The following is a 23,396-nucleotide window of genomic DNA, read 5'->3' as shown; positions in this document are numbered from 1 at the left end:
TTACTGGAAGGGTCTTCAAAAACATAGCCACTTCTTTTCCAGAATGAGGCATCAGAGGAGAGCTTCACTGGAAAAAGACGAGGAACATAAAGTATAGACTCATCTAAAAACTGTGTTGGGGGTGACAGAGGATACAGGCTAATTACTGTGGAATCTATCTAGTTAAAATAAGAAACCTGTTTTTGCATTTTAGGTGTGATCTACATTTGCACAGAGGATGTTTTCCCAGACAAGCGTTTGCAGCAGCTTATAGCTCTACAGCACCAACTGAGGCCAGATGTTCCTGGGGAGATCATCAAGAAAATTCAATTTGGCAACTCTATCTTCATTGAGCATGCAGCAGACATAGTGGGTATTCTGGCCTGGGGCTAGGGTCTGCTTGGTCTGGGGTTCAAGATGAGTGGGAGAATTGAAATTCCACACCAAGGATGGTTAGGGTGATCGGTTTTGTAGTATACAGCACAAGTCAGCAAACTGCTGCCTGCTTTTGTATATGACCTATGAGCTAAGAATGGTTTTTACATTTTTAAATAAAGCTTTATTATATTTTAAAAGGTAAAACCATTCCTCTTCTCACTAGGATCTGTAGTAATCCTTACCCGCACAGCGCTGTTCTTTTTCAGCCAGAGGTCAGCTCCATTTAAACAGGAAGCAGGACTTGTAGGGGTCTTGGGAGAATGTGGCACCTGGCAGGGCTAAGTGAGATATCTGAAGGCTTACAACAAGCCACTTTTCCACGTGTCTTGGATCCAGCATCTTAATTATAATCGTAATAGCTGACGTCCAGGTAGCACTGATTTTGTGCCCGGGAGGCAGGTGCTACTTTGCCCCCATTTTACAGATGAGGAAACTGAGGCAGAGGTTAAGTGACTTGTCCAGGATCACCCAGCTAGTAAGTATCTGAAGCTGGATTTGAATTCAACTCTTCCTGACTCCAGGCCTAGTCCACCTCCCTCTTAATATGGTGAGTTTGTGTTGTTCCTGGGTGTGTGTGTGTGTGTGTGTGTGTGTGTGTGTGTGTGTGTGTGTGTACACATAGAGTTTTAAACTCCACTTCCTAAAGTGAATCTTGTCGATTGTATTGTTCCTTATTACATATATCATGAGCTGAAGTTACATTTCATAGCTTGATGAGTGAAAAATTGAGTGTGAAAAAAGGAAGCTTGTTACTAGATGTCATTGGAGAAGTAAAATTTCAGCACAGGGTGAGCAGCCTTCAACTCACCGAACAGCTGAAGGCAGACTGACAGTTTTAGTGCCACCAGGGGAATCCACCCCTGCCCGCCCTGACTGCCGTGAGAGCTAAGAGGCCTGAGCTTCAGTCCTGCCACTCTATGGCCTTTAGTGAATTACTTCCCATCGTGGAGCCTTAAAAGGGAGGCAGCAATCTAAATGGTCTCCAAGGTCCCAGCCCTGACATTCTTGGGATCCTCGATTCATTGAGTCTGATGTTTAAAGTAATAAAGAAATGGAGACGACGGTCAGTTCAGCCTTCTTATTTTACAGAGAAGGGACAAGAAGTCCTAAAGAAAGTGTTCTGCTGAGTCTGGGACAAACAGGGGTAGTACGTGTAATGTGCACACGTTTTCTTCTCACCTCTGGCTCTGCTCATTACTTGGATCAAATAAGGGATTTTAAAAGGTGTCCCCGTTATAGGGATTCACCTCCACATAAAGATAATTTTAAAGAATTAGAGGCATAGAGCACATAAAATTTAATTTTAAAAAATTTACAGTAAAATACATTAACACACATTGCTTCAAATGAAATACGTAACAGGATACTATACACAGAGGCACAGACCTTTCCAATGCAGATTCAGTACATGGCAAAGCCACAGACTTCAACCCTGCAGTCAGCCCCACAGAGTCTCTGGGAGAGTTGGGGGAATAAATGATGAAAAGGAGGAAACCAGCAGCATTCTCCTTTGAGAGTAGAGGCTGAAATATACAAAAGGCATTCAAGGGCACTGACCGGCTCCCCAGCTTTGTCCTCTCACCTACAAAGACTCACAAAGGTCACGGTCCTGTGTGATCCTGACAGATCATACAAAGATTAGTAGCAAGTCCCACAGCAAGAATAGCCATAATGAAACCTTGTTAAATAACCACCAGCTCCCAGGTGGTTGCTCCAAGCCTTGACTACAGCCCTACTGGCTCCAGATGGGATGGTGTTCCCAGCAGCAAGAGGTTACAAAGGCAGCAGCTGTGCCCCTTGTGGGTCCCGGGAGAACGTGGACACTTCTGACAGGGAGGTCACTGTGGAAACTCTTCACTGAAAGAGAAGAAAGCATCAAAGGAAATGGACGCTGTTCTGTGTGTGTGTGTGTGGCTCTAGGGTTCTTGAAAATTCCCCAAAACATACCCCTACAGGCCTCTGCCAGCGCATTCAGACACCTGTGAGAAAAAGGAAATCTTAGGAAGCTATCAGAGAGATCTGGGGCCAGCTGAGGAAATGAAGGCCCTGAAGAAGTGTCTCCCAAGACCCTACAGCAAGGTCCCGGCACAGCAGAGTTGGCCAGGGTCAAAGTGCCCCACTGACAAGTCACCATATCCTAAATGCTCCAAGTACCTATTATTTCATATTTGACATGCTAAGGGGTTGCTAACCAGTCTGTGGATTGTCCTGATCCCTTAGGCTTTCACTGTCCTCACTGCCTGTAGTGTTACTGGGGGGAGTGAAGAGGGTTGTAAAAGTAAAGGGGTCTCAAATCAGGTCTGTGCCTGGCTGCTCTAACAAAAGGATTAGTTGGGTAAACCTGAAACTAACACTGAAAATGAAGTTTAGGGATCAATCGACAGTATTCCTTTTTCTATACTAGAATTGGCCGCACCTCATTTCCTGGAAGAGGTGCATGTGTTTGTACCAACACATTTCTGTGGCGCTTTGTGGTTTACAAACCTGCAGCAAGAGTGCCAGCAGAGGGGTCTCAACAGGGAAAAGGCCTGTTCATACTGAATCTGATTTCATTCTGCTGTATTCTATAGCAGATGACAAGGACAGATCCATTTCTTTCCCCTTTTGCTGCTGAAAGAACACTGTAGCTACCCCTGAAAAATCTATTTTTAGCTTGGGTGCTTCCCTGCCACCAACAGGGACAATCAGGGCCTCAGTTTCCTCATCTGCAAAACGAGGTTGTGCAGAGGGCCTTTGAGGTCTCTCCCAGCTCTAAATCTCTGATCCCTTTGTTTGCCAGGCTCAGCGAAGGAATTTCAGGTTTCACCCGATTTGCTCTTCCTGGCCAGTTCATTTGATGTCTGTCCTGTCCTTGGTCTCACACTTTCCTGCTGCGATTGGGACCACGCTGGTGGTTCTTTTATTGATTCAAGCTCTCCTAAGTTCTCAGAGGACCTCGCTGTCTCAGAGTGATGGCATTGCACCTGCCCCAGAGGTTCTGGGCTCAGATATGCAGACCTTCCCTGTGTTCTGTTCCTTTCTTTGAAATCTTGAAACGGGAGGAGCCATAAAGTACCGTTCCTCACGACAACTCTGAGTAAGGTCTAAGTACTCCAAGTATTTTTTATTTTCCTTATACAAATAAGGAAACTGAGAGAAGGCGTACATGTATTTATTTTGTGTTCTGTCTCTATTTATAGGTGTGCTGCTGTCTCCCCCCAAAAGATGTCAGCTCTGTTAGATCAGAGACAATTTCACCTGTGACCTTGTATCCCCAACATCCAGCATAGTGCCTGGCACAGGGGGAGAGAACTTACAGCCACATGTGGTCTTTTAGGTCCTTGGGTGCGACCTTTGGACTGAGTCCAAGTTTTACAATCCTTTTATTAAGAGCATTTGTCCTGTGAAGTTGGGATTCAGTCAAAAGGCTGCACTTGGGGACCTTGAGGGCCACATGTGACCTCGAGGCCACAGGTTCCCCCTGCCTTGGCACATAGTAGTTGCTTAAGAAATGCTTTAGTGATTGAAAAAGCCAGGTTCTCTGGGCCCTAGCCTGCTCTTGCTGCTGCCAACATGCTTGCTGCCCTCTTTAACTCCTTAGACGCAGGTTCAAATGGGGGAGCCTGAGCTAAGGTCCGGAGACTTTGACTCTAAGTCCATCCTAGGGGGTAGAGTGCTTGGCTGTTCTTGGGGCATGCCGACTTGCTGCAAATTCCAGCAACATTAACCACACCCCACTCTCTTGAGCATGTACATGCATATGTGCACATGCACCTCCTCCAAAACAGTAAAGGGGATGGGGTGGGGGGGTGCGACTCACATTAATGGAAGAATCTTCTAAACCACTACTGCTGCCATCATTTTCCACAAAAATAGGTTCTATTGGAGACACCCTGGAGATTTAAACAAAGAATTAAATTCAATTAATGGAGCTATCAACCCAGACACACACAACAGATAATTTGTCAACACTTGAAGTCGGGCTTCAAAAGCATCAGACTGACAGCTCAAGGCTTTCTGAGTAATGGGCACAGCATACTGTACCGGCCTTCCCTTGTGTGTGCAGAAGCCCTGCTCTGCTGTATACAGCCCATAGATTCAGGGAGATAGACAGTTCTTGATTGTTACCATTTCGGTTAGCTGAACAGATGTGTCTGTTTGCTCTAAGGGAGGCAAAGGCTTCTCTTCTAGAATGGCCTGCCCTTTCCTAAGCTTAGCCCAGGGAGAGTCACTGCCAACTTCCATTGTTGGGTTTTGTCTCGCCACCATTCTTCTTCACTGAAACCTCTTGGAAGGGTCTGACTTTAGGGCCTGGGGCTAGAATAGAATCCCACCTAATGCTCACCATCCCCCTGCACAAATTTTAACCTCTCTGGATTATGTGAAATAATGTGTATAAAGTGCTTTGCAAACCATAAAAAGTATGCAAATATTTCTGTAGGGCTTTTCTTCTTTAAATGTCATCAGCAAGCTGGAAGCTCCTGGAGTCCTAGACCAACACCCTCAACTAATGCAGATCAGCCGGTCATCACTGTCCAGCCTCAGAGAGCGGGGTTCTTAATCTCGAGTCTATAAACTTATTTTTAAAATAATACTTTGATAACCATATTTCAGTATAGTTGCTTTCTTCTATAATCCTGTGTACTCTAAACATTGTTTTGAGACTGGCTTCATAGTCTTCACCAGACTGCCCATGGGATGCAGTGTAAAAAAAGGTGAAGAACCCCTGCTTGAGAGCTGCCTGGCACACTGAGAGGTGGTTACTTACCGAGGATCACACAGTGAGACCCATCCAACTCCAAGGCCTTCTCTCTATCCGTGATGCCTGGTATCCTCAAGGGCATTACCACATTTCCTTAAATTCCAGCCGCCGCGCCCCCCCCCCACATTGTTCTGCACTGGCCATGGTCAAATTTCAGTTGAGGATATGAGAATTAAAGTGTACCTATCTGTCAGCCCTACAGTGTACACTGTCAATAACCACGCTCATTGTGTCTGTCAAAGGAAAGTACAGTTCTCTGGACCAAGTAGGATAGTCAATTTATTGAGTAATTTCTTCCGGTCTCCTGCTAAACCAAAACTCACAGCTGCTGCATAGTTGGAACAGGGAAGATTTGAGTGCCTGTTTTAGAACCCAACATGAAGATCATTTTTCTCTTCCCCTAATGTCTTAAGGATTTAGAATCTATTTGGCCTAAAAGTTGTGATCTGAAGGGTGCTTCTTTCTGCATGGCAGCCAGTGCAGTGTGTTTGTGGGGACCTCAAGCATGTGTTAAGTCATTTTGGGCTCAGCCCCACAGGTGGGCCAATGAAGGGCAAACACCAACTGCAGCTTGAACTTCAGATCCACTTTCCCAGCCCGTTTTCCTATGTGTTTACTTTCACTATTCTGGGATAACTGTCTAGAGTGGAATGGAAGGAAGTGTCTTATCGGTGAGCTGTTATTACACATTGTATGAGGAAACGGGTGGGGCCTCTTTTCTATGATCTCAAATTGCATTTTCCCTCAGTGTCAGTACAGAGGTCTGATGCCATCCTCAGTTACTGAAGGAAGCTATCTGTGGTGAATACGGGATGTCAAATGCTATCAGGTTATCAGCCTAGGGTATAGCTAAGGACCTGCTGCTTAAGGCTGGTTATGGGTCACGGTACACCTTCCCACTGCTCTCCCACTCTGGTTCCAGGATACATTGTTTGAATGCATTACTAAGAGGGCTCCCATCTTGCTGGCTCGAGGAATGGTCCGACTTATCATCATTGACTCCGTTGCTGCTCTGTTTCGCTGTGAATTTGGCATCCAGCATTCTGTTACAAAAGCCAAATATTTACAGACCCTCGGAGCCAAGTTGCACCAATTAAGCAGTGGGTTCCAGAGCCCAGTATTGTGCATTAATCAGGTATGAACCCTCTTTACCTACAGATATGCTCAAGGAAAGCTGTTCAATATCTGTGAAAAGGGAAGTTTTTGTTTTGTGTTTCTTCTGAAGAAAGGGTCAGTGGTAGGTATGCTGCAATCTGGCCCCGTGGTCACGACATCAGAGTGCTATCAGATGGGTCTTAATGGGGAATCTAATTTCATTCTGCTACGTCCCACAGCCGATGATATCCATATCACTATCTGTCCCTCAAAAAACTGTTAGCCGCTTGGGTGCTCCCTACCACCATCAAGGACAGTCATGCTGTCTTTCACCTACCAGCCTTTTAAACATTAGTTACCAGGACAGAATTTAATTTTGTGTTTTCCAGATAACAGATACAGTGGATGAGAGGGGGCTTGCTGGCACAAATCTGGAGTAAGTACCATTTGTATCATAACTATTTTGATTAGTCCTCTTTCTGTGTTTTTGTGAAGGGTGCTTATCCTTCCATTAGGTTAGGTGTAGGGAAACCTTGATAGCTAAACTGAGCTAGCCCAGTTGAAGAGAAACTACTAGACAGAAGGCTGCACTCAGCCAAAAAAGAGGAACTGAAATTAGACAATGTATTGGAGGTATTTGAAAAGATTAACATACAAACCCAGCAGTGACCAACTGTTCCTATCTTATTCTTTAGTGTACTTGAGAGAGTTTCTCCAGCACTTGGAATAACCTGGTCCAATCAACTACTAATGAGGCTGATGGTCAGCCGCCCACCCTGTGAGTTCGCTAGAGATACGGATGCCTCAGCTACTGGGACCATTGTTAGGACACTGAGTGTTATTTTTGCACCACATCTGCCCCAGTCCTCTTGTCACTACACAGTCAATGCGGAGGGTGTAAAAGGAGCAGAGTAAGGCAGTTACTATGGTTACAGCAGTTTAAAGTGCAGGAGAAAGGATACCTTCCAGGAAAACCTTTATTCACCTGTAGTTTGTTTATATGTATATATGCCTGTGTGTACATACTACTAAGCCCTATTTTCAAATAAACTATTAACACTGAATAGTTGAATGTCACTGTTAGCTTCATGGGTTGGTCCAGAGAGGATTAAGTTGTTCATTTTTATGGAATTTTTTTATAAGCTAATTACTTCTTTCAGTGACCACACCATTGCTGTAAACTAAAATTAGGACTGACCTTTGGAAGGCTGAGAACTATCAAGGCAGAGGCTATTTGAGAGATGTGAGCTATCTGCATTTAAGGAAAGAAATCTGTCAAATGCCCACAACAAGAATTATGACTTTTAGCCCCCATAGCTTTAAACTTAATGGTAAAGCATTTTCTAGTGGCTCTGAATTGCTTCTAAGGATAAAATATTCATTTGGCGTTTAAAGCATTTAGCTTTCCAGATTTCTGCATCCTAGCCTAAATGGCCCAACTGCTATCCCCCCACCCTCCCTGTAAATATTTCTTCTGCTTTGGTGCCTTGGTTTTAGCTATGGCCATGTTCTCCTTCCTCCTCACTCAATTCCTGACTCCTTTCAAAGCTCCAGTTAGGTGCCACTGTCAGCAAGACTCTTCCTGACCCTCCCCTTCATCCTCAGTCCTATAGTTTCACCTTACATCTTAAACTTCCATCCCTCTCTCCTCCTGCTCCCCATAAAATGTAAACTCCGTGAGGACAGGTGCTCTTCAGTTCTCTCATCTTTGTATCACTGCCCATGTACCTTGAACAACTGTAGATGTTTAATAAATGTTTGTGAAACTGAAGTTGAGGTGTGCCTACATTAACCCTTACCATTCTGATGGGAAATGAAAATTACCCAAAACCCTTGCCCTTTTTGTTTCGTGACCATAAGAAGATATATATGAACTATTGAAGAATGAAGTAAGCTGAACCAGGAAAACAATATATATGATGACAGTAACACTAAAAATGAAAATACTGTGTATTATAAAAGACCAAGCAGGGCCCAGGGAAGAGATGAGGAAATAACTCCCTGGGGCACAAGGGCATGCTATGGACATGGAACATCATGTTGGCTAGTTTTGCTTAACTCTTCATTCATTCTTGCAAGGGATAGCTTGCTGGGTAGAGAAGCAAGAAGGAATACGGTCAGAAGTGAAACAAAAAAAAGGTCTATTTTTAAAATATTAAAAGTAATTATATATATATGTGTGTGTGTGTGTGTGTGTGTGTGTGTGTATATATATATATATATATATATATGTCAGAGACTGATGCTTTAGGTTCTATCAAGTTTATATCAGCTGGAACAATTACCATTCTAATTGACTCATCTTCTGGCCAAGGTTATTGAAAGCAGACAGCTGAACGTCGGCATGAAACTCTGGCTCTAAGAGATTTCAGAGAATCCCTGGGTGTCAGGAACTGTTTCTCCTTTGAGCTCTTGGTGAAACATTTCCCTAGGTGTTCAGCTTTTAAAAATGGCAGAATATGAGCATTTTTAGCATAAGTTAGGTGAATGTGCTACAAAAAATTCAATTACACCAATAAATCACTTCAGAGACATTGTGTTAGAACTTGCTCATATCTGGATACTACACTCACCTTAATCTAATCTAAGGTGGCAATAGGCTCCTAGCATTACATGCAAAAAAATTTGATTAGGAGGGCCTGAACCAGACTCTGCTCTAAATAAAACTAACCTCTGCTCAACCTTTTGTCTCTTATTATAGCCAAACTTATGAGCCAAGATTAAGAATACAAGTATAATGGGGAAATTTCCTAGTCTTTTCATTCTTAAATATCACATAAGATATGTGATTCCTATGCCATTCCTAACTCTAATTAAGGCAAGCCACCAATAAGCAAGTGGCTTTCCATACACACATTTCTCCTAGTTTTATTTGCAAGAATCATTCCATCTTGTCTTCCCATCTACATCAAGCTCCTTCAGGAAATATCTTGTCTAGCGTTTTCTTTTTGCCTAGGATTTTGAAGAAATACTCAAAAATATTTTTAAATGAAATGAGTCAATCTGCCACTGAAACAGTGAAACACTGAAGAGTACTCAATAGAAAGGAGATGAAACAAAAATTAAAAAAACACTAGATTCAGTCTTGGAGGCATGTTTTTTTTTTCTTTCTTGTCCTAGAGCTTTCCCCAAGCAGCCAAGTCAGTGGGGCACATTGGTCTCTGAGACTTTTGTGGATAAAATTACATTAGCTGGAAATCCCATAGTTGTAATTCACTTTATGATTTGAAAACACGGCATAAGCCAGCAACTTAAGGGAAATAAGACCGGTTAGTTTAGCTTAGGCCTCAAAGGTCCACAGTGGGTCTTCATCTCAGATAACAGATGTCTACAAAATATAACTGTTGGCAATTTGGCGACAAATCTTTCAGTAAGGAATTAAAAATTATTTGTGTTGTGCTCCCATAAGAAGTGACACTAACTGATGTGACTGCATATTAATAGCTGCAGTCCAAGTAACTGTGAGGCACTTTATATATACATTCTCTCATTTGATGCTTATAACCTCAGGAGATAGATACTACCAGTACTATTATCCTCACTTTACAGATAAAGAAACAAGAGAGACTTGGCCACAGTTATATAGCTAGTAAATGCAGGGGATAAAATCGGAACCTTAGTCTTTGCTTACTCCAATGAAGTGAGATGCTCTCGCTCTGTCACACTGCCTCTTGGGAACAGAACAGTGTCCTACTAACTCTGATGGAGTTTACTAATTAGGAAATGAGATTCTGACAGAAAATATTAAATGCATGTGAAAACAACGAATTCTATAATATTTACATATTCAGATTACCGAAAAGAGTATCACTATGTAAGGGAACAATTCTTAACTTTTGTTGGGAGGGGAGTCAGAGAGAGAAAACAGGCCTTTTAAAAGCGAGTATTTGGGTAAAATCGGTGGACCCCTCATTTTTTTCTAGAACATAAGTTTGAAACAATTCTGACAAATCACTAAGATTTTTAGTATTAAAATTACAGGATTCCCTGTTAGATGTTCTCTAGTTGTGATTCAGAACTTGTGACATGAAGAAATGTCAGCCTGCAAACTTAAGGAAAATAAGGTCCATGTGTCTGGTGTGTTTTATCAGCACTCATGCAAAAGCACAATGAATTTAATTAATTTGTAGCAAATAAGTTTATTTTTCAGAAAAATGCCAATGGGTCCTCTACGTAAGATAAATAGCACATTTAAAAATAAGACCAAAGCACTAAGATGGAGCACAAATTTAATAGAAATGACACACACTTCTGAAAACATGCAGTAAATCCCAGAATCAACGTAAACACTCAGATTTGACACTACCATCAATAGAGAAAATGTGGTTATAAAATAGGTATCAAGTGAAAACCTTTATACCAAGCTTAAGAAATGAAATACTTTTCTAAAAAAGAAAGCTCCATATCCTTGATACTACTACCTCCATGTCCTCTCTCAAGCAGTACAGGCTACAGAAGAAGCCATGATACTGGTAGTGCATATGCACATCTCACTGCCTCTAGTATCTGTAACAACTCACATCTCTATAGCACTTTAAGGTTGGCAAAGCACCTTTCCCACAACAGCCATATGAGGTGGTAGCAATACTGTCCCCATTTTACAGATAGGGATGACTTGCCCAGGGGCCAACAGCTAAGAAGCACCCAAAGGGAGGAGCCAAGCTCAACTCTCCTGACTCCAAAGCCCAAAGTTTCCTCTGCTACTTCTCCCTATGCTGCCTAGAAATGTGTTAGATGTGCAGTTTCCCCTCAAAGGTACACTGAACAGTGTGTACTTTGCCATCCTTTTCATCAGTAGGGAAGCAAACATTTCTTAAACTTATGAAATACACAGTAAATATTTTGTAAATTTTTTTTGTCAAACTATTCTTTGGGCGAATCTAGTATCTTTAAATGGAAAAATGTTAAAAAGTGACAAGAGCATCATAGAGTCCAAACTGCTACAAAAACAACTCCCTGACCTCTCCAGATACAGTCCTTAGCTTTAGTAGCCTGGTTTAAAACATTGTCATCCTAGAAAGGCATCAGACATACTCCAGACCTCAAACACAAGAACTATGCTACAATTCTTATCCTATCCAAGATAGCCATTCTGACCTTTTAAGTCTATCTGCCTGATGAAATTTGTGATTTCTAACTTATCTTCATATTTCTTTTTCAAATAATTAAATCGCCCCTCAAACTTCTGGGAAATTAAACAGTTACAGTGTCTTTGTATATCAGCCTAGACTCTCCTCTGACCAAAGGACCTTTGTGGTACACGTCAAGTCCCAAGAGACTTGTGTGTATTTACTTTTAAAATGACTGTAGGGGAGAGCCCTACATGATTTTTTTTTAAATCTAATCAGTGTAAACTTCTTGAAAATATTAACTGCAAAGACTTAATCATGTCAGAAATTAGTTTCCTAAGTAGGTATATATCTAACAAAGCAATCTCTAAAGGAGTTATAAACCTTCAAAAATCTATTCTACATAATTTCAGATAGTCAATCCTGAGTTCCTAGCAATATCTGTGCTCCCTTCCATGAATAAACCTAACAATTACATTTAAAATGTATTTTTAGCAGCCCTCTGAATAGTTACCAAAAACATACCCAAGCTGTACATGTGACCCTATCATATATTGTAAACATACACAAGAACAAGTGCTAACATGCATTTTCAACAACAGAAACTCAGATAACCAAATGTTAAAAACCTACTGTTTAGCAGGCTATGTAAACCCCTTAACTTTCACCTTATTCATCAACCTATATATAAACTTTAAATAACTTTGCTTTGTGATTTTTCACTGACCTTCAAAGTGAGGAAGAGAATGATAAAAAACCACACAATATGAAAATAGCCTATCTAAAGTGCTATTCATTATCTCATTAAAAACAGTAACCATCCCTGGAACAGACAGACTCTTTCCTGAAGAATTCACCAGAGGAAAGTTTTAGGTATGAGAGCATAGTACTGGTCCATAGTAACTTCACCTTTATGTTTCTCATCAACTTTTGGTGCTCCCTAGTCATGCACAAGTTGCACTTCAAAGACACATAGAAATGTGTGCAGGATTCCTTTCTCTGCAATGCTGGTGGTAAGATCTTTTGGCCAAATTATGAGCAAAAACCAAATGGGTTTGAATATAAGAATGTGAATATAAAAAGACATCTACTTGGATGTTTTGGAGTTTTTTTTTAAGGCAATTTCATTTCAGAAACTTCAATTAAAATAGCAACACACTGGTGGATGTTTGCATTGTTATGAATATCTAAGGGTCAGGATTTCAAGCAGAGTTTTCCAGGTTAAACTGTCATCTTGAAATGCAGCCAAGAAGAATGCAATCCAAGTTCTCAAAAGGGAAATTAGTTTTCAGCCTGGTTTCACCAGTGATGTAATTCTGTAATTTCTAACTCTTATGGTCTCAAATGTTAGGAAATCCACTTATACAACTTCCAATCAGTAAATTATTGAAAGATGAAAGTCATAACTATGTATCTACAGAGAACTGAGACAAACCTAAATTGGATTCTTTAACAAAGATGTAAAGGTAGGCCTAGTAACTCTTGAAATTTGACGTGAAATGCTACTTTCAAGTCTTTGTTTCCATCCACCCTAACTGCCCTGGCTTTTTTTATCCTAGAGTGAACTGGGCCATCAGTCATTAGGTTACTGTGTGCATCTCATGTATAATGAAATCAGTTTTGATTAGGGAAAGGAAAGAATTTTAAGTTGTGACTAGCGAGAACAAAGTAAGGAAGGAGTAAGCAATATGCCTATTTTCTTTTTTTTTAAACTACACCTATGATTTTATCAGTTTAGCAAATTCCTGGAAAAGAACTCTGGAACTTGTTCTACCAATACAAATTGCCCCCCTCATTGTACTTTATGCCTGGGGAACTTAGAGGATAAATAATATGCCCAGGGTCACACAGTCAGTTATGTAACAAAGGCAAGACTTGAACCCAGGTCTTCCTAACTCCAAGAATAGTTCTCTATCCACTGTGCCATGCTCCCTGTCACTTTCTCATGTGTAATGAATCATGTATTTTATGTATCAAATTTAGATACAGCACACCAAGAGCTAGTCCATTAAAAAAAATGGGACTTAAAGAGCCATGAAACCAAAACAGCCGGCCCTGGCTGTTTCTGCTACTGACAGAAATTTTCTAAGTACATCTATTTCTATAAAATTTTAAAGGCAAAATAAATGCAAAGTATATGTTCCAGTTCTATGAGAACCTGCAAGCTTAAATGTTATCAAGAAGGGCAATTTGGAGGCTATGTCTCTAGCTCTGTGAAGCAGCATGGTCTCACTGTCAAGGAAAGAAGGTAAAAGAAGAACAGATAGCACACTAAAAAAGCAGGGATCACATAATGATGCTAATGGTCATGGAACATGAAATCTTCTTTAGAAGGTAGGAACAATGGACATTTTGATATTGAAAATCTATGCATATAACTGAAAAAATGTGCATATACACCTCACACAGATACATAATCTTTGCAATCTATTACAATATATTAATGACTATATAAAGGCTTTTTAACAAATTAACTTTAAAAATAAAATTGCTATAAAATAATCCCAAAGAGTTTGTTCTCTTGAATTCACCAACAAAGTATGGTGCATTATGAGAAACTAAAATTAGCAGCATTATCACTATGTGTAAAATGTCTACATTCGACATTAACTATATATCCAACTCCAAACAAGTTCTCTCTAGAGATATTTAAGTGCATTTCATATACAGATGGCTTCATTATTGCATTAAATAAATTCAAAATGTTCACTCATCTCCATTGCACAATAAGGATGGTCATAATCTTTTCCTTTGAGCCTGCTCACAACCAAAAGCTGTAGATGTGTTTTTCTCTGACACAAAGTATATATTCTAACCTTTGTGATCTTATCAATCAATAAATTCTTTCTTTCCTTTTTGCTTCCCAGTGCTCTAGCACAGATAACACCTTGTAAGCTTTTTATACTCTTCAAGTCAAGAGTGATCTGAAGTCAGCCTTCTCATCTCATGAGGTGACCATAGGTACAGCTTTTTAGTTTACAGTGAAGCCTAGAAGAATACCTAGCGCCTAGGTAGGTGCAGGAAGCCTAGAGCCTATAGGATACCACTTGTCATCCAGCCAGAACCTGTCTTGGGGTTAATAGATGAGCTGCTGAGGTCCCCAACTGCACCAACCAAGACTGTGACACAGGAAAGGGCAATCTGGGGGCTGGCTCTGTGAAGCATCATGGCCTGGCACAGAATCAATGTTTCATTTCCTCTTATGACAAGTTGTACAGGCCCTAGTAAGAACTGGGCCAAAAGCAGAAGAGAAATAAAGTCAACATAATTTAGTGCAATCAGTGACAACAGGGAAGTGTGACAAACCATCTTCACTGCTTGTCAGCTCCCCCACTCTCCTGCCACAGACAATTCAATCTTGGATATACAAGTGTCCCAGAAGCACAATTTTTTAAGCATGGCTTAAAACTTTGATCAAGACTTTTGGAATACCCTACAATGGCATAATATGGTAAGATGATAGGCTCCTTACATAAGTACCTAGAAAGCCTAATTAAAACACTACACTTTCAATAGTTATTCTGGGAGCCATGTATAAATGTGACAGCCAGTGGCAGTGGAGCAAGCTGAACCTGCCTACGCTATGCCACAGTGAAGGGCTAATAAGTTACTTGATTGGCTATGCTTCAGTCCTGGGAATCTAGAGACCATCCTGTTCCTTCTTACATTGGTATATTTAAAATATCAGTGTTTCTATAGCTCATGGCTACTGTGATAGCAAAGCCTATTAGTATCAAAGCTCAGTATAAGCACAGAAAAATAGCAGTGACCTACAGTCTCTTTAAAAAGAAAAAGTCACTACATTTTAAAAGTCATTTTTTAGAAATATAAAAAATCAGAGTCCTTTGCAAGGGAACCTCTAATCTACATGTTCCTAACAAGAGTGACGAGGAACCAAAGCTTTGAGAGTCTCAGTGCTTCGTTAATAGCTAGCTTCAGTCCCAGCACCTCAATGGGCTAAGTCAGTGTGACTGGCACTCAGAACTCTCGAGTCTGTCAGACAATTATTTCGTTCCTGCATGAAAATAAAATGGGAAAGAGTTATATTTTATGTAGAATTTCAAATGATTCAAGTAAATAAAATGCTTCAAGTGATCTTAAAATACTACTAGTAATAATATAAATCTAAAATTTATAGTCCTTATCCTTAATCTATATACACTTAGACTTAACATATTGAGAGGCATCAATTACTATTAGAAAAACAAAAACAAAAAATGGTTGCTTTATTTATTTCTATTAAAGCAGGCTCTTAAGGTGCTCTAAGAAACTCACGAGATCTAAATCGAAAAATTAGGGTTTTTAATTGAATGTGAAGACCTGCACTTAAGAAATATCCCTCTACTTACTTGTTCACCTTAGGGACATTCTGAAGTTAACAGGGGCCGTCACTCTTATGGAGAACAGAAAAACCAATGCACCAATGTATTTATAGGGCTTACTGCCCTTAAGAGTAAGGAAAAAATAGACTTGATACTTTTTATCATTTAGTTCTCGTTTGGGCAGCCTATTTTCCCAAGAAGAAAGTCAGTGATTCAGTAAGGTTAGTGAGCAAATGAACTATATTGCCAGGTCACAATGAGGACAAATTCAAACTATGATTATTTTTTTTTGGACCATGACTGACTTTAACTTAGGACACTTGGCTATAATTCCTAATTCAAAGACTCCCAGTCACTCCCAGGAAACCAGAAACTAGGCTTGTATCAGTTCTACAGAATCTTTTCAAAGCAGCATTACTGCTTTGATGACATTATGATAAAAATTCAGACTACAAAATAAATATTTCAAAGAAATGGGAGTGCAGGAAAAGATACATGGTGCAAACAGTAAGACAGGAAATTGAAAAACAGGATGCAGAGTATTTGTGGGAGATTTAGGCATTTCAACAAAGTGTTGTTAAGTCTCAAAACAATTATTAGGCTAATGTTAGTCAAAGGTTACCATGTTAGTAAAATGTTGTACATTTTAAGACCTTAACTGGACAACATATATATTAATAATCTTTTTAGATGCACATAGTTACACAAACTAATGAATAGGGAAGATTAGTTATGTTACTTAAAATTTTAACATTTTTCTCATTGATGTAGTGAAGGTTTTTAAAGATAATAAAAATGTAACTCAAACCTTATTATCTATTTTGCTAATTTGCCTAAGAATTAAAAGTTTTTTAAGAATTTCTAAACCACTCTAATATAAAAATTGTTTTAAATGTATGATAATCATTCTTTCATTAACTCTCTAGTTAAATATTTGGGGACCAGATCTTGCTGATGGTATTTACATATTTAAGAATATTATTTTAGGGCTCCTTACTTGAAAGTGATCTTCAGCAGCCTTGCCACCCATATTAAGAACATTCAGAGAGCTGGCACGCTTCATGCTGCAACCAGGACACCAAACATGCAAGGATAAAGCAATGAGAACAATGGAAAAATCTAAGCTCTCCAAACACAAGTAAAACATGGTTCTAGCACAAGGTTCTAAGTGTCACTGGCAACACTTGAAATAAAAAAGACATCTTGGAAAAAATATATAGGGCACAATTACTTGTGCATAATTTGTTTTTAATAATCTGTTGAAAACTGACAGAAGACTGGGATTTACTTTAAGTCAGACAATGAATCTACACTTCATATTATGGCCTAATAAAATTTGTTCACTAGCTGTTTTATTCATCCTTCAAAATAGGCTTAGCTTTAAAAAGTAGGCCGTATCTGATCAAAACCTATTTTCTGGTAACAGCTTTGCAACAAAAATATATTTACCGATCAGGTTTAGTAAATGTTTGAAGCCGTATTATTTTGTGTGATGTTTATAAACTACCTGTATTTTTTCCAAGCTTTTTCAGTGTTTCTAAAGAGATTTTCAAGGAACATCTGCTTTAGTGCTTCATTTCATTATCACTTGTGGGATAAAGCAATTCTATTTTTATACAAATTATACCTGTTTCAGGAAAACTGCAACAGTGCATATAGTGGCTATGAAAAGTAAACAATTCCAAATTTTCCTAGCTAGAAGTTCAAAGCTTAAAGTATTCAAAGTTTAAAGTATTCAAAATACTTTAAGTCACATTACATGATGTGTTACATATATTAGAAGTCACTCTAAAACTATATAATCTACTTTAACATTCTCCCCAGCGTAGAATAATCTATATGGTATTATAATCAGATTATTGTTATAAACAATTATCTGTTTAAACACAGTGTTTTGGGGGACACCTTTAATATTTTTAAAGCAATATCTCATATTTAGTTTGTTAATCACTAGGAATCCAAATCCACCACCTATTTAAAGTCTAAAAAATAGCTGATATTAAGGATATTAAATTTTGGAAAGTGGGGCCTTGAATTCTGAATGTGGGGTATAATAATATAAGCTATCGGTAATATTATTTTGAATTTAATTAGTTTAAGTCAGTAGCTTTAAAACAGGGACACACATTTTGGAAGGTTAGCGACAACCAAAACAGCAAGCACAATGACAACGCTCTCAGTGTTACTTTTTAAAGTATACATTCAAAAGCCATGAGAAAGTTCATTAATATAGAGAATAAATATACCCAAACTACAAAATCCTTTCTCCATCTCTCTCCCCCCAACAAAAACAAAGAAAGAAAAAGAAAACCGAAAGTCAAGATAAAACAAAGACTCAGAACAAAATATTTAAAGGTACAGTCTTTACTTTCTAATGCTTTGAAGCAGAAGTTACAAATAAACCTGTATCAGAAGTAAATGACCTCAATTTACCTCAAAGCTACATCAAACAACACGTAGTTCTTAGGAAAGGTAGCAGTATAAAAAAAGCATAATCTGTGTAACCATGAACAAGTTCCCTCCCTGATCTGGAGCTCAGCTCAATTATCTATAAAATGAACAGAGACTAGACTCAACTTCTAAAATGCCTTCTAGGTCTCATTGTATGTGACTCAACGTTCATACATTCTCTTCTACATGGGTTGTTTATAACTACCTAATCAAATTGAAGCTATTCTTTTAAATAATTCAGAAGCACAAAGATCAAAAATTGGGGAAATCGTAGAGAATGTACAGGATCTATCAAATAATTTTAAAATGAGAAAAATTACATTCTTGGGGACCGATGCCCTTTCTGACAGCATTTTGTGTGTTGTGTATATTTGTGTACCACAGTAAACACTATTCGGATTTAACGATTCAAAGTCTAAAATGTCTACAAATCAAAAGTACAAAGTTCAATTAAAAAAAAAATTCAACATGTTATTCCTTCAATGACTTCCATGTGAAGCTATGAAAGCACTAAAAAAAAATTTCAAGGTCATTTTTATAATAATGTTAGCATCTAAAATTTTATCTACAGATTGCATAGACAGTCAGGTTTACACATTTTCTATACTGCACATCAAATTACAATGGCATATAGATGGGAGAGTTTACCTACAGATATCACACACTGTTATATTTCTGTTAATTATGGATGCAATAAGCATATGAAGAATATATAATATCTAAAGCTGGCTTTTCATATAACAGTTTATTAAAGTCATTTAACATGAGAGTTTCCATTAATTTACTACTCTGACACCTCATCATGTTGTGGAAGGTAGCACAAATTTTAGCATTTGACCTCAATCTGGAAAGACATACAAGCTGTGATGAATAGCTGAGGACCAGCCTAGTTAAGTTCTGAGAAGCTCATCAATAGATTTGAGTGATGATTTTTAGGATTTTGATCCATTACTCATGGATGGAATGACCATACCTAGGAAATCCGAAATTCTTGAAGAATAACACAAAAAACTGTACAGTGAACAGTTAGTGCCAGATTCAGCAATTTGATTTTTACTTCAAAACACATACAAAGCTGAAATAACTTGATCTGATAATTAAGCAATATTAACAGGGCACAAAAAGTATTCATGTTCTCAGACCCCGGGAAGATAAAATGTTTTAACACCCTTTACTAGAAAACATCTTCATCAGCTCCTGGATAATCATCATTTATGAAAAGGTTGATATTAAAATGTCACTTGAGACCTAAATGTTTCCAGGCATTTAGAAATAAAGTAAGTCAATTTGATTTCAAACATCACAGTTTCTTTAGCTTATAACCTTATGGCACAGATGCCAAATTCAGTGGGAATACATGCAAAAGTGGAGAGGAAAAAAGTCACAAATCCAGATGTGGCCCTCACCAAAAAGTAGAAAATTTTGACAACATAGATTCTTTTCATTTCTTCTCTTTCTACCTTAAGATATTTATAGAGAGCTCATACCATGATGTCTAAAGAACGCTTTGGATATCTCTGCAAAGCAGAATGAACAGCTATGTAAACAGAATTAAAGCACTTACCATTGCCCCATCTATACATTTTTCTAGTAAGGGGAGAGAGCAAGAAAGAAAATATGCCAAAACACAAATTTTAGGAGCCACCTGAAGTTTGAACCCCTAAGTAGAAAGTATTCTAAAGAGAAACAGGGTTCACAAACAAATTTCCCAGACGGCATCACGTCTTCTCTCAAAGAAATCATGCTCTCCAGAGTACATTTCCAACCAACCAAATAAGAGTGCTCCCAAACCAATTCAGGCAGATCAAAGCAAGCTATCGTGCTTGTTTAATATTCTAGATGTCTCAACAGCTGTCACATGAATGCCTAATTACTTGATAAATGCATCCTCAGAAGTGGAACCTAAAAGCAGGCTAAATTTTCACTGAGTCTTCCATACACGCCAATAAGAGGAATCAGGTTGAAAATTATTTTTTAATTGACTAAGCAGCAAATTAATCTCTCAGAGTGAATTATAATAATGATCCTTTATTGGTTTCTGCTTATCCAAATAACCTCTTAGCCTAAGAGGAGGAGAATTAACTTTCTCAATACATCTCCATAGAAAATGATGTAAAAATATCCGGTCAATCACACTGAAGATGCTAAAACTATAAATCACTAACAACAGAACAGTATGGTAAACAGAACTTCCATGAAAAATCCTTTGGAAAACATGGTAAGTTACACTAGTCATGTGGTAATTTACCAATTACAAAGCAGATAAATAAAAGAATGAAATAAAAGAATAAAACAACAAAATTTATTTACCTGCTAAAGCTCAATATGTTAAGACTGCCAGTGGGTGAAAGTGAATTTTGTCACTCAAAAACATGTGATACCTTTATCCTCCAAACTGAGCTGTAACCTCTGAAATGCATGTTTCTCAGGATTAATACTAGTGATGCATTTGAAACAAATATCTGTGGATTTTAGAATCCCTGAGAAAATTTTTCCAGCATGCCACTCTGCAATCAAAGCTTAAATTCTCTCTTCCATCTTAAGTGGAAGTTCAATTATCTGTTATGTGGCAGTAATTAGCTACATAATAGCTTTAATTAAATCACAACATATACTAGGAGATACACTATCATCAAAATTAGGTGTGTTAAATAAAGTAACAATAGTTCAAGTACCCTAATATTAAATTAACATTTCACTGCTTAAAGTTAAAAGGCATTGGTAATACTTTAAATATTTAACTTTTATCACCAAAAATGATTTTTCTATAACATCCTTCCAAAGACTTGTTCTCTCTAACCACCTAAATGGGCAATTTTTAAAGTAGGATATCAATTTAATATTTCTCAATCTATACAGGGATAGGGTGATGCTAAAACCTTTCAATTAGTAAAGAAACACAACTAAAATGGGATGTTTTTCAGAGGTTTGCGTGTGAGAAAGTTTGTAAGAAAGCTACCCAAAAAATGATGCTGGCCACTGTTTAGTTTACAAGATCGATAAAAGGGGGCAAGTATCAGCATAGCTAGGAAAATATAATTACCCAGGATTCTTTGGTTCACTGTCTCGTGAACTTCCTCCCTTCAGCTTTCTAACCAGCTTCTCACTGCTGCGTCTAATTGAAGCCCGAAGTTTGCTAAAGGAACCACTGCGCTTTAAAGATCCAGTGCCATCCTGAAAAAGATGTGAACAAATGTGAAGCTGCTAAGGGTTCCACCCTTCCAAGCCTCCCACAGCTAAGCTGAACGAAAATATTCTCAGCTGTTGCTAGTAATCGTCACTATTTCCTATCACTTTTCTACATGATTTACTTCATTTGCAAATAGACTTTAATGCCTGGCAAACCTAGCTATTTAAGTGATTAAAGGTGATCCATGATCCTGAAAAGACTATAACATAAAAAAACTCATTCACACCAAAATAATGACACCTAAAGAGAAAAATTAAGGACATGTCTGTATTAAGACAGAAAGGACAATACATAAAAATTGTAAAAGAAATAAGGAAGCTTCTAGGAATACCATCAAAACAAAATTCCACTTTAATTAAAATGTAGTCACTAGGTCCAGCAAACGATGTAACACCTAAGACATTTAGGCCTGGTATAATCAGATTACTTCCAATACTTTAATCCAAATACAATACTCATCTCATATGTACTATTCATTCAGTGAACCTTACAGAATGATTTTGTTAAATAAAGATTATGAATGCTGTTGTTCCCCCAAAAAACTCATTCTGGATCTGAACAGTAAATTAGCTTTCACATAAATGGAAAGATCAAATCTGAATTCAGCTTCAGAAATCACAATTTAGACATTTTTGCGTAATTAAACTTGCATTATCTTCTACCTTTTGGGTATGGAAATCAAAACCACAAAGCAAAGACCTGATTTTTATTCACAAAATCAATCATTTAGTACGTTTTAGCAGTAACTATCTGCTACTTCTAGAAGCCATACAGTTTTGCATGAAAGGAAGAAAGAGTACTGTGAAGCAGACAGACACCAAGACGCAGGTCAGTTGGAGTGAGTTTATTAGAAGTTAGAAAGACAAAGATACACAAATCACTGAACACTTAAAGATTAGTAGAGAAAAGCATATTTGCCAAAATTTCACACAAAGACTAAACAGCAATGCTACTTTAGAATAATCATAAGTGAAGACATCCAGAGTTCCATATTGATGTTAACCAAGTTATAGGTCTCTAAATACAATTAAAAGCACTTGGAGCACATGCCTTACTTTTACAGTTTAGTAATTCTCAAAAGGTCACCATCATGCCATTTGAATAATACTTTGTGTGATACTTTTAACTACCTTTTTTTCATAGTGAACAGCTAGTCGTTCTTTTTTTTTTTAACTCATGTTACACGGTAAATGGTTTTATTAACACATTTTGTAGTACTAAATACCTATCTGGCAAAGCTACACATGTACAGAAATAAACCTCCAAAGAGAACAACAGCACTGAAAGGAAGGGCCAGTATACACAGAAGTGTAGCTCTGACAAGAATCATAGAGGTTTGCTAAAAGCACAGCAGTCAGTACTGGAGAGAGAAGTTAAAGCTTGACGATGGAGCACGCCCGTCATGCAGGAGACAGTATAAGAATCACAAAAGGCATCTAGGCCTGTTAGATAGAAATGAAGAAAGAAAATCTGAATGTAACTGTTTAAAAATTGTTTTCAATAGTTTTCTACTTAAAACAGCTTTGTTTACAGTATTTCTAGGTCACAAAATCTTTAATTCTTTTTTAAAAAAGAAAAGGTACTTGGAATTACTTATATCTATAACTGATATTTTAAAATTAAATAGGTATTCTAGGCATGCTGTTGTTTATAGTTTTAATTAGTTAACTCCTAACATCAAAATAGACAGTAAACCATTTCAGTGTATGTTAGAAAATTTTCTTCAAATAAAGTTCTGCAAATGATCATACTTAAGAGTGACTCTGGAATTAAAAAAAAAAACCCTACAATTTAAAAAAATGAAAATCTAAAAATATGAAAGGTAGATTTATTTAAGTTTTAACTTTTGTCAGAAAAGTTTTCTTAGCCTATTCATTACACCAAGGGAGAATTTTCTTTTCTTCTGTAAACAAAAAGCACTTTTATTCTTTAAGAAACTAACAAGCAAAATGACATCTCTAGGAACCAAAGTTCCACTGGTCTGAATATCTATGGCACATTTTAAAAGATGTACATACAACTGATAAAATGAGCTATGAAATTAGAATTTCCAAAGGAAGAAATGTGTCATTGGTCTCTATAATGGAAGCAAGACAGTCTAGTGCAAAATG

General features: G+C 38.0%; 2 protein-coding genes across 16 annotated transcripts in view; one reads left to right on the top strand and one right to left on the bottom strand.

The window, feature by feature from the left end:
- The window catches only part of XRCC3 (X-ray repair cross complementing 3), a 47,892-nt gene extending 39,870 nt beyond the window's left edge, over nucleotides 1-8,022 (top strand). The window contains exons 6-9 of one of the 2 annotated variants that reach the window (XM_036748698.1): nucleotides 194-348; nucleotides 6,081-6,293; nucleotides 6,643-6,689; nucleotides 6,949-8,022. In XM_036748698.1, the coding sequence (XP_036604593.1) occupies nucleotides 194-348; nucleotides 6,081-6,293; nucleotides 6,643-6,689; nucleotides 6,949-7,168 (635 nt within the window). In that variant the 3' untranslated portion in view covers nucleotides 7,169-8,022. The remainder of the gene's footprint in view (nucleotides 1-193; nucleotides 349-6,080; nucleotides 6,294-6,642; nucleotides 6,690-6,948) is intronic. The other variant, XM_036748699.1, reaches the window with a different exon arrangement.
- KLC1 (kinesin light chain 1) overlaps nucleotides 1,700-23,396 on the bottom strand; it is an 85,501-nt gene continuing 63,804 nt past the window's right edge. For 5 of the 14 annotated variants that reach the window (XR_005009850.1, XR_005009852.1, XR_005009851.1 and 2 more), the window contains 3 exons: nucleotides 21,139-21,269; nucleotides 4,217-4,289; nucleotides 1,700-2,274 (listed from right to left, as the gene is read on the bottom strand). Coding sequence is in view for 8 of the 14 variants with exons in the window: in XM_036748692.1 (XP_036604587.1) it covers nucleotides 2,272-2,274; nucleotides 4,217-4,289; nucleotides 21,139-21,269 (207 nt within the window). In the remaining 6 variants the exon portion in view is untranslated. Of the gene's footprint in view, nucleotides 2,275-2,311; nucleotides 2,397-4,216; nucleotides 4,290-10,367; nucleotides 15,338-16,641; nucleotides 16,709-21,138; nucleotides 21,270-21,613; nucleotides 22,728-23,396 lie in introns of those variants that run through there. The other 9 variants (XM_036748687.1, XM_036748689.1, XM_036748688.1 and 6 more) reach the window with 3 other exon arrangements.

Source organism: Trichosurus vulpecula, chromosome 3 (assembly GCF_011100635.1).
Source record: "Trichosurus vulpecula isolate mTriVul1 chromosome 3, mTriVul1.pri, whole genome shotgun sequence".
In the NCBI taxonomy this organism is placed as follows: Eukaryota; Metazoa; Chordata; class Mammalia; order Diprotodontia; family Phalangeridae; genus Trichosurus; species Trichosurus vulpecula.
The sequence above is the reverse complement of the archived record's forward strand: the minus strand, read 5'-3'. Positions and strand labels throughout refer to the sequence as shown.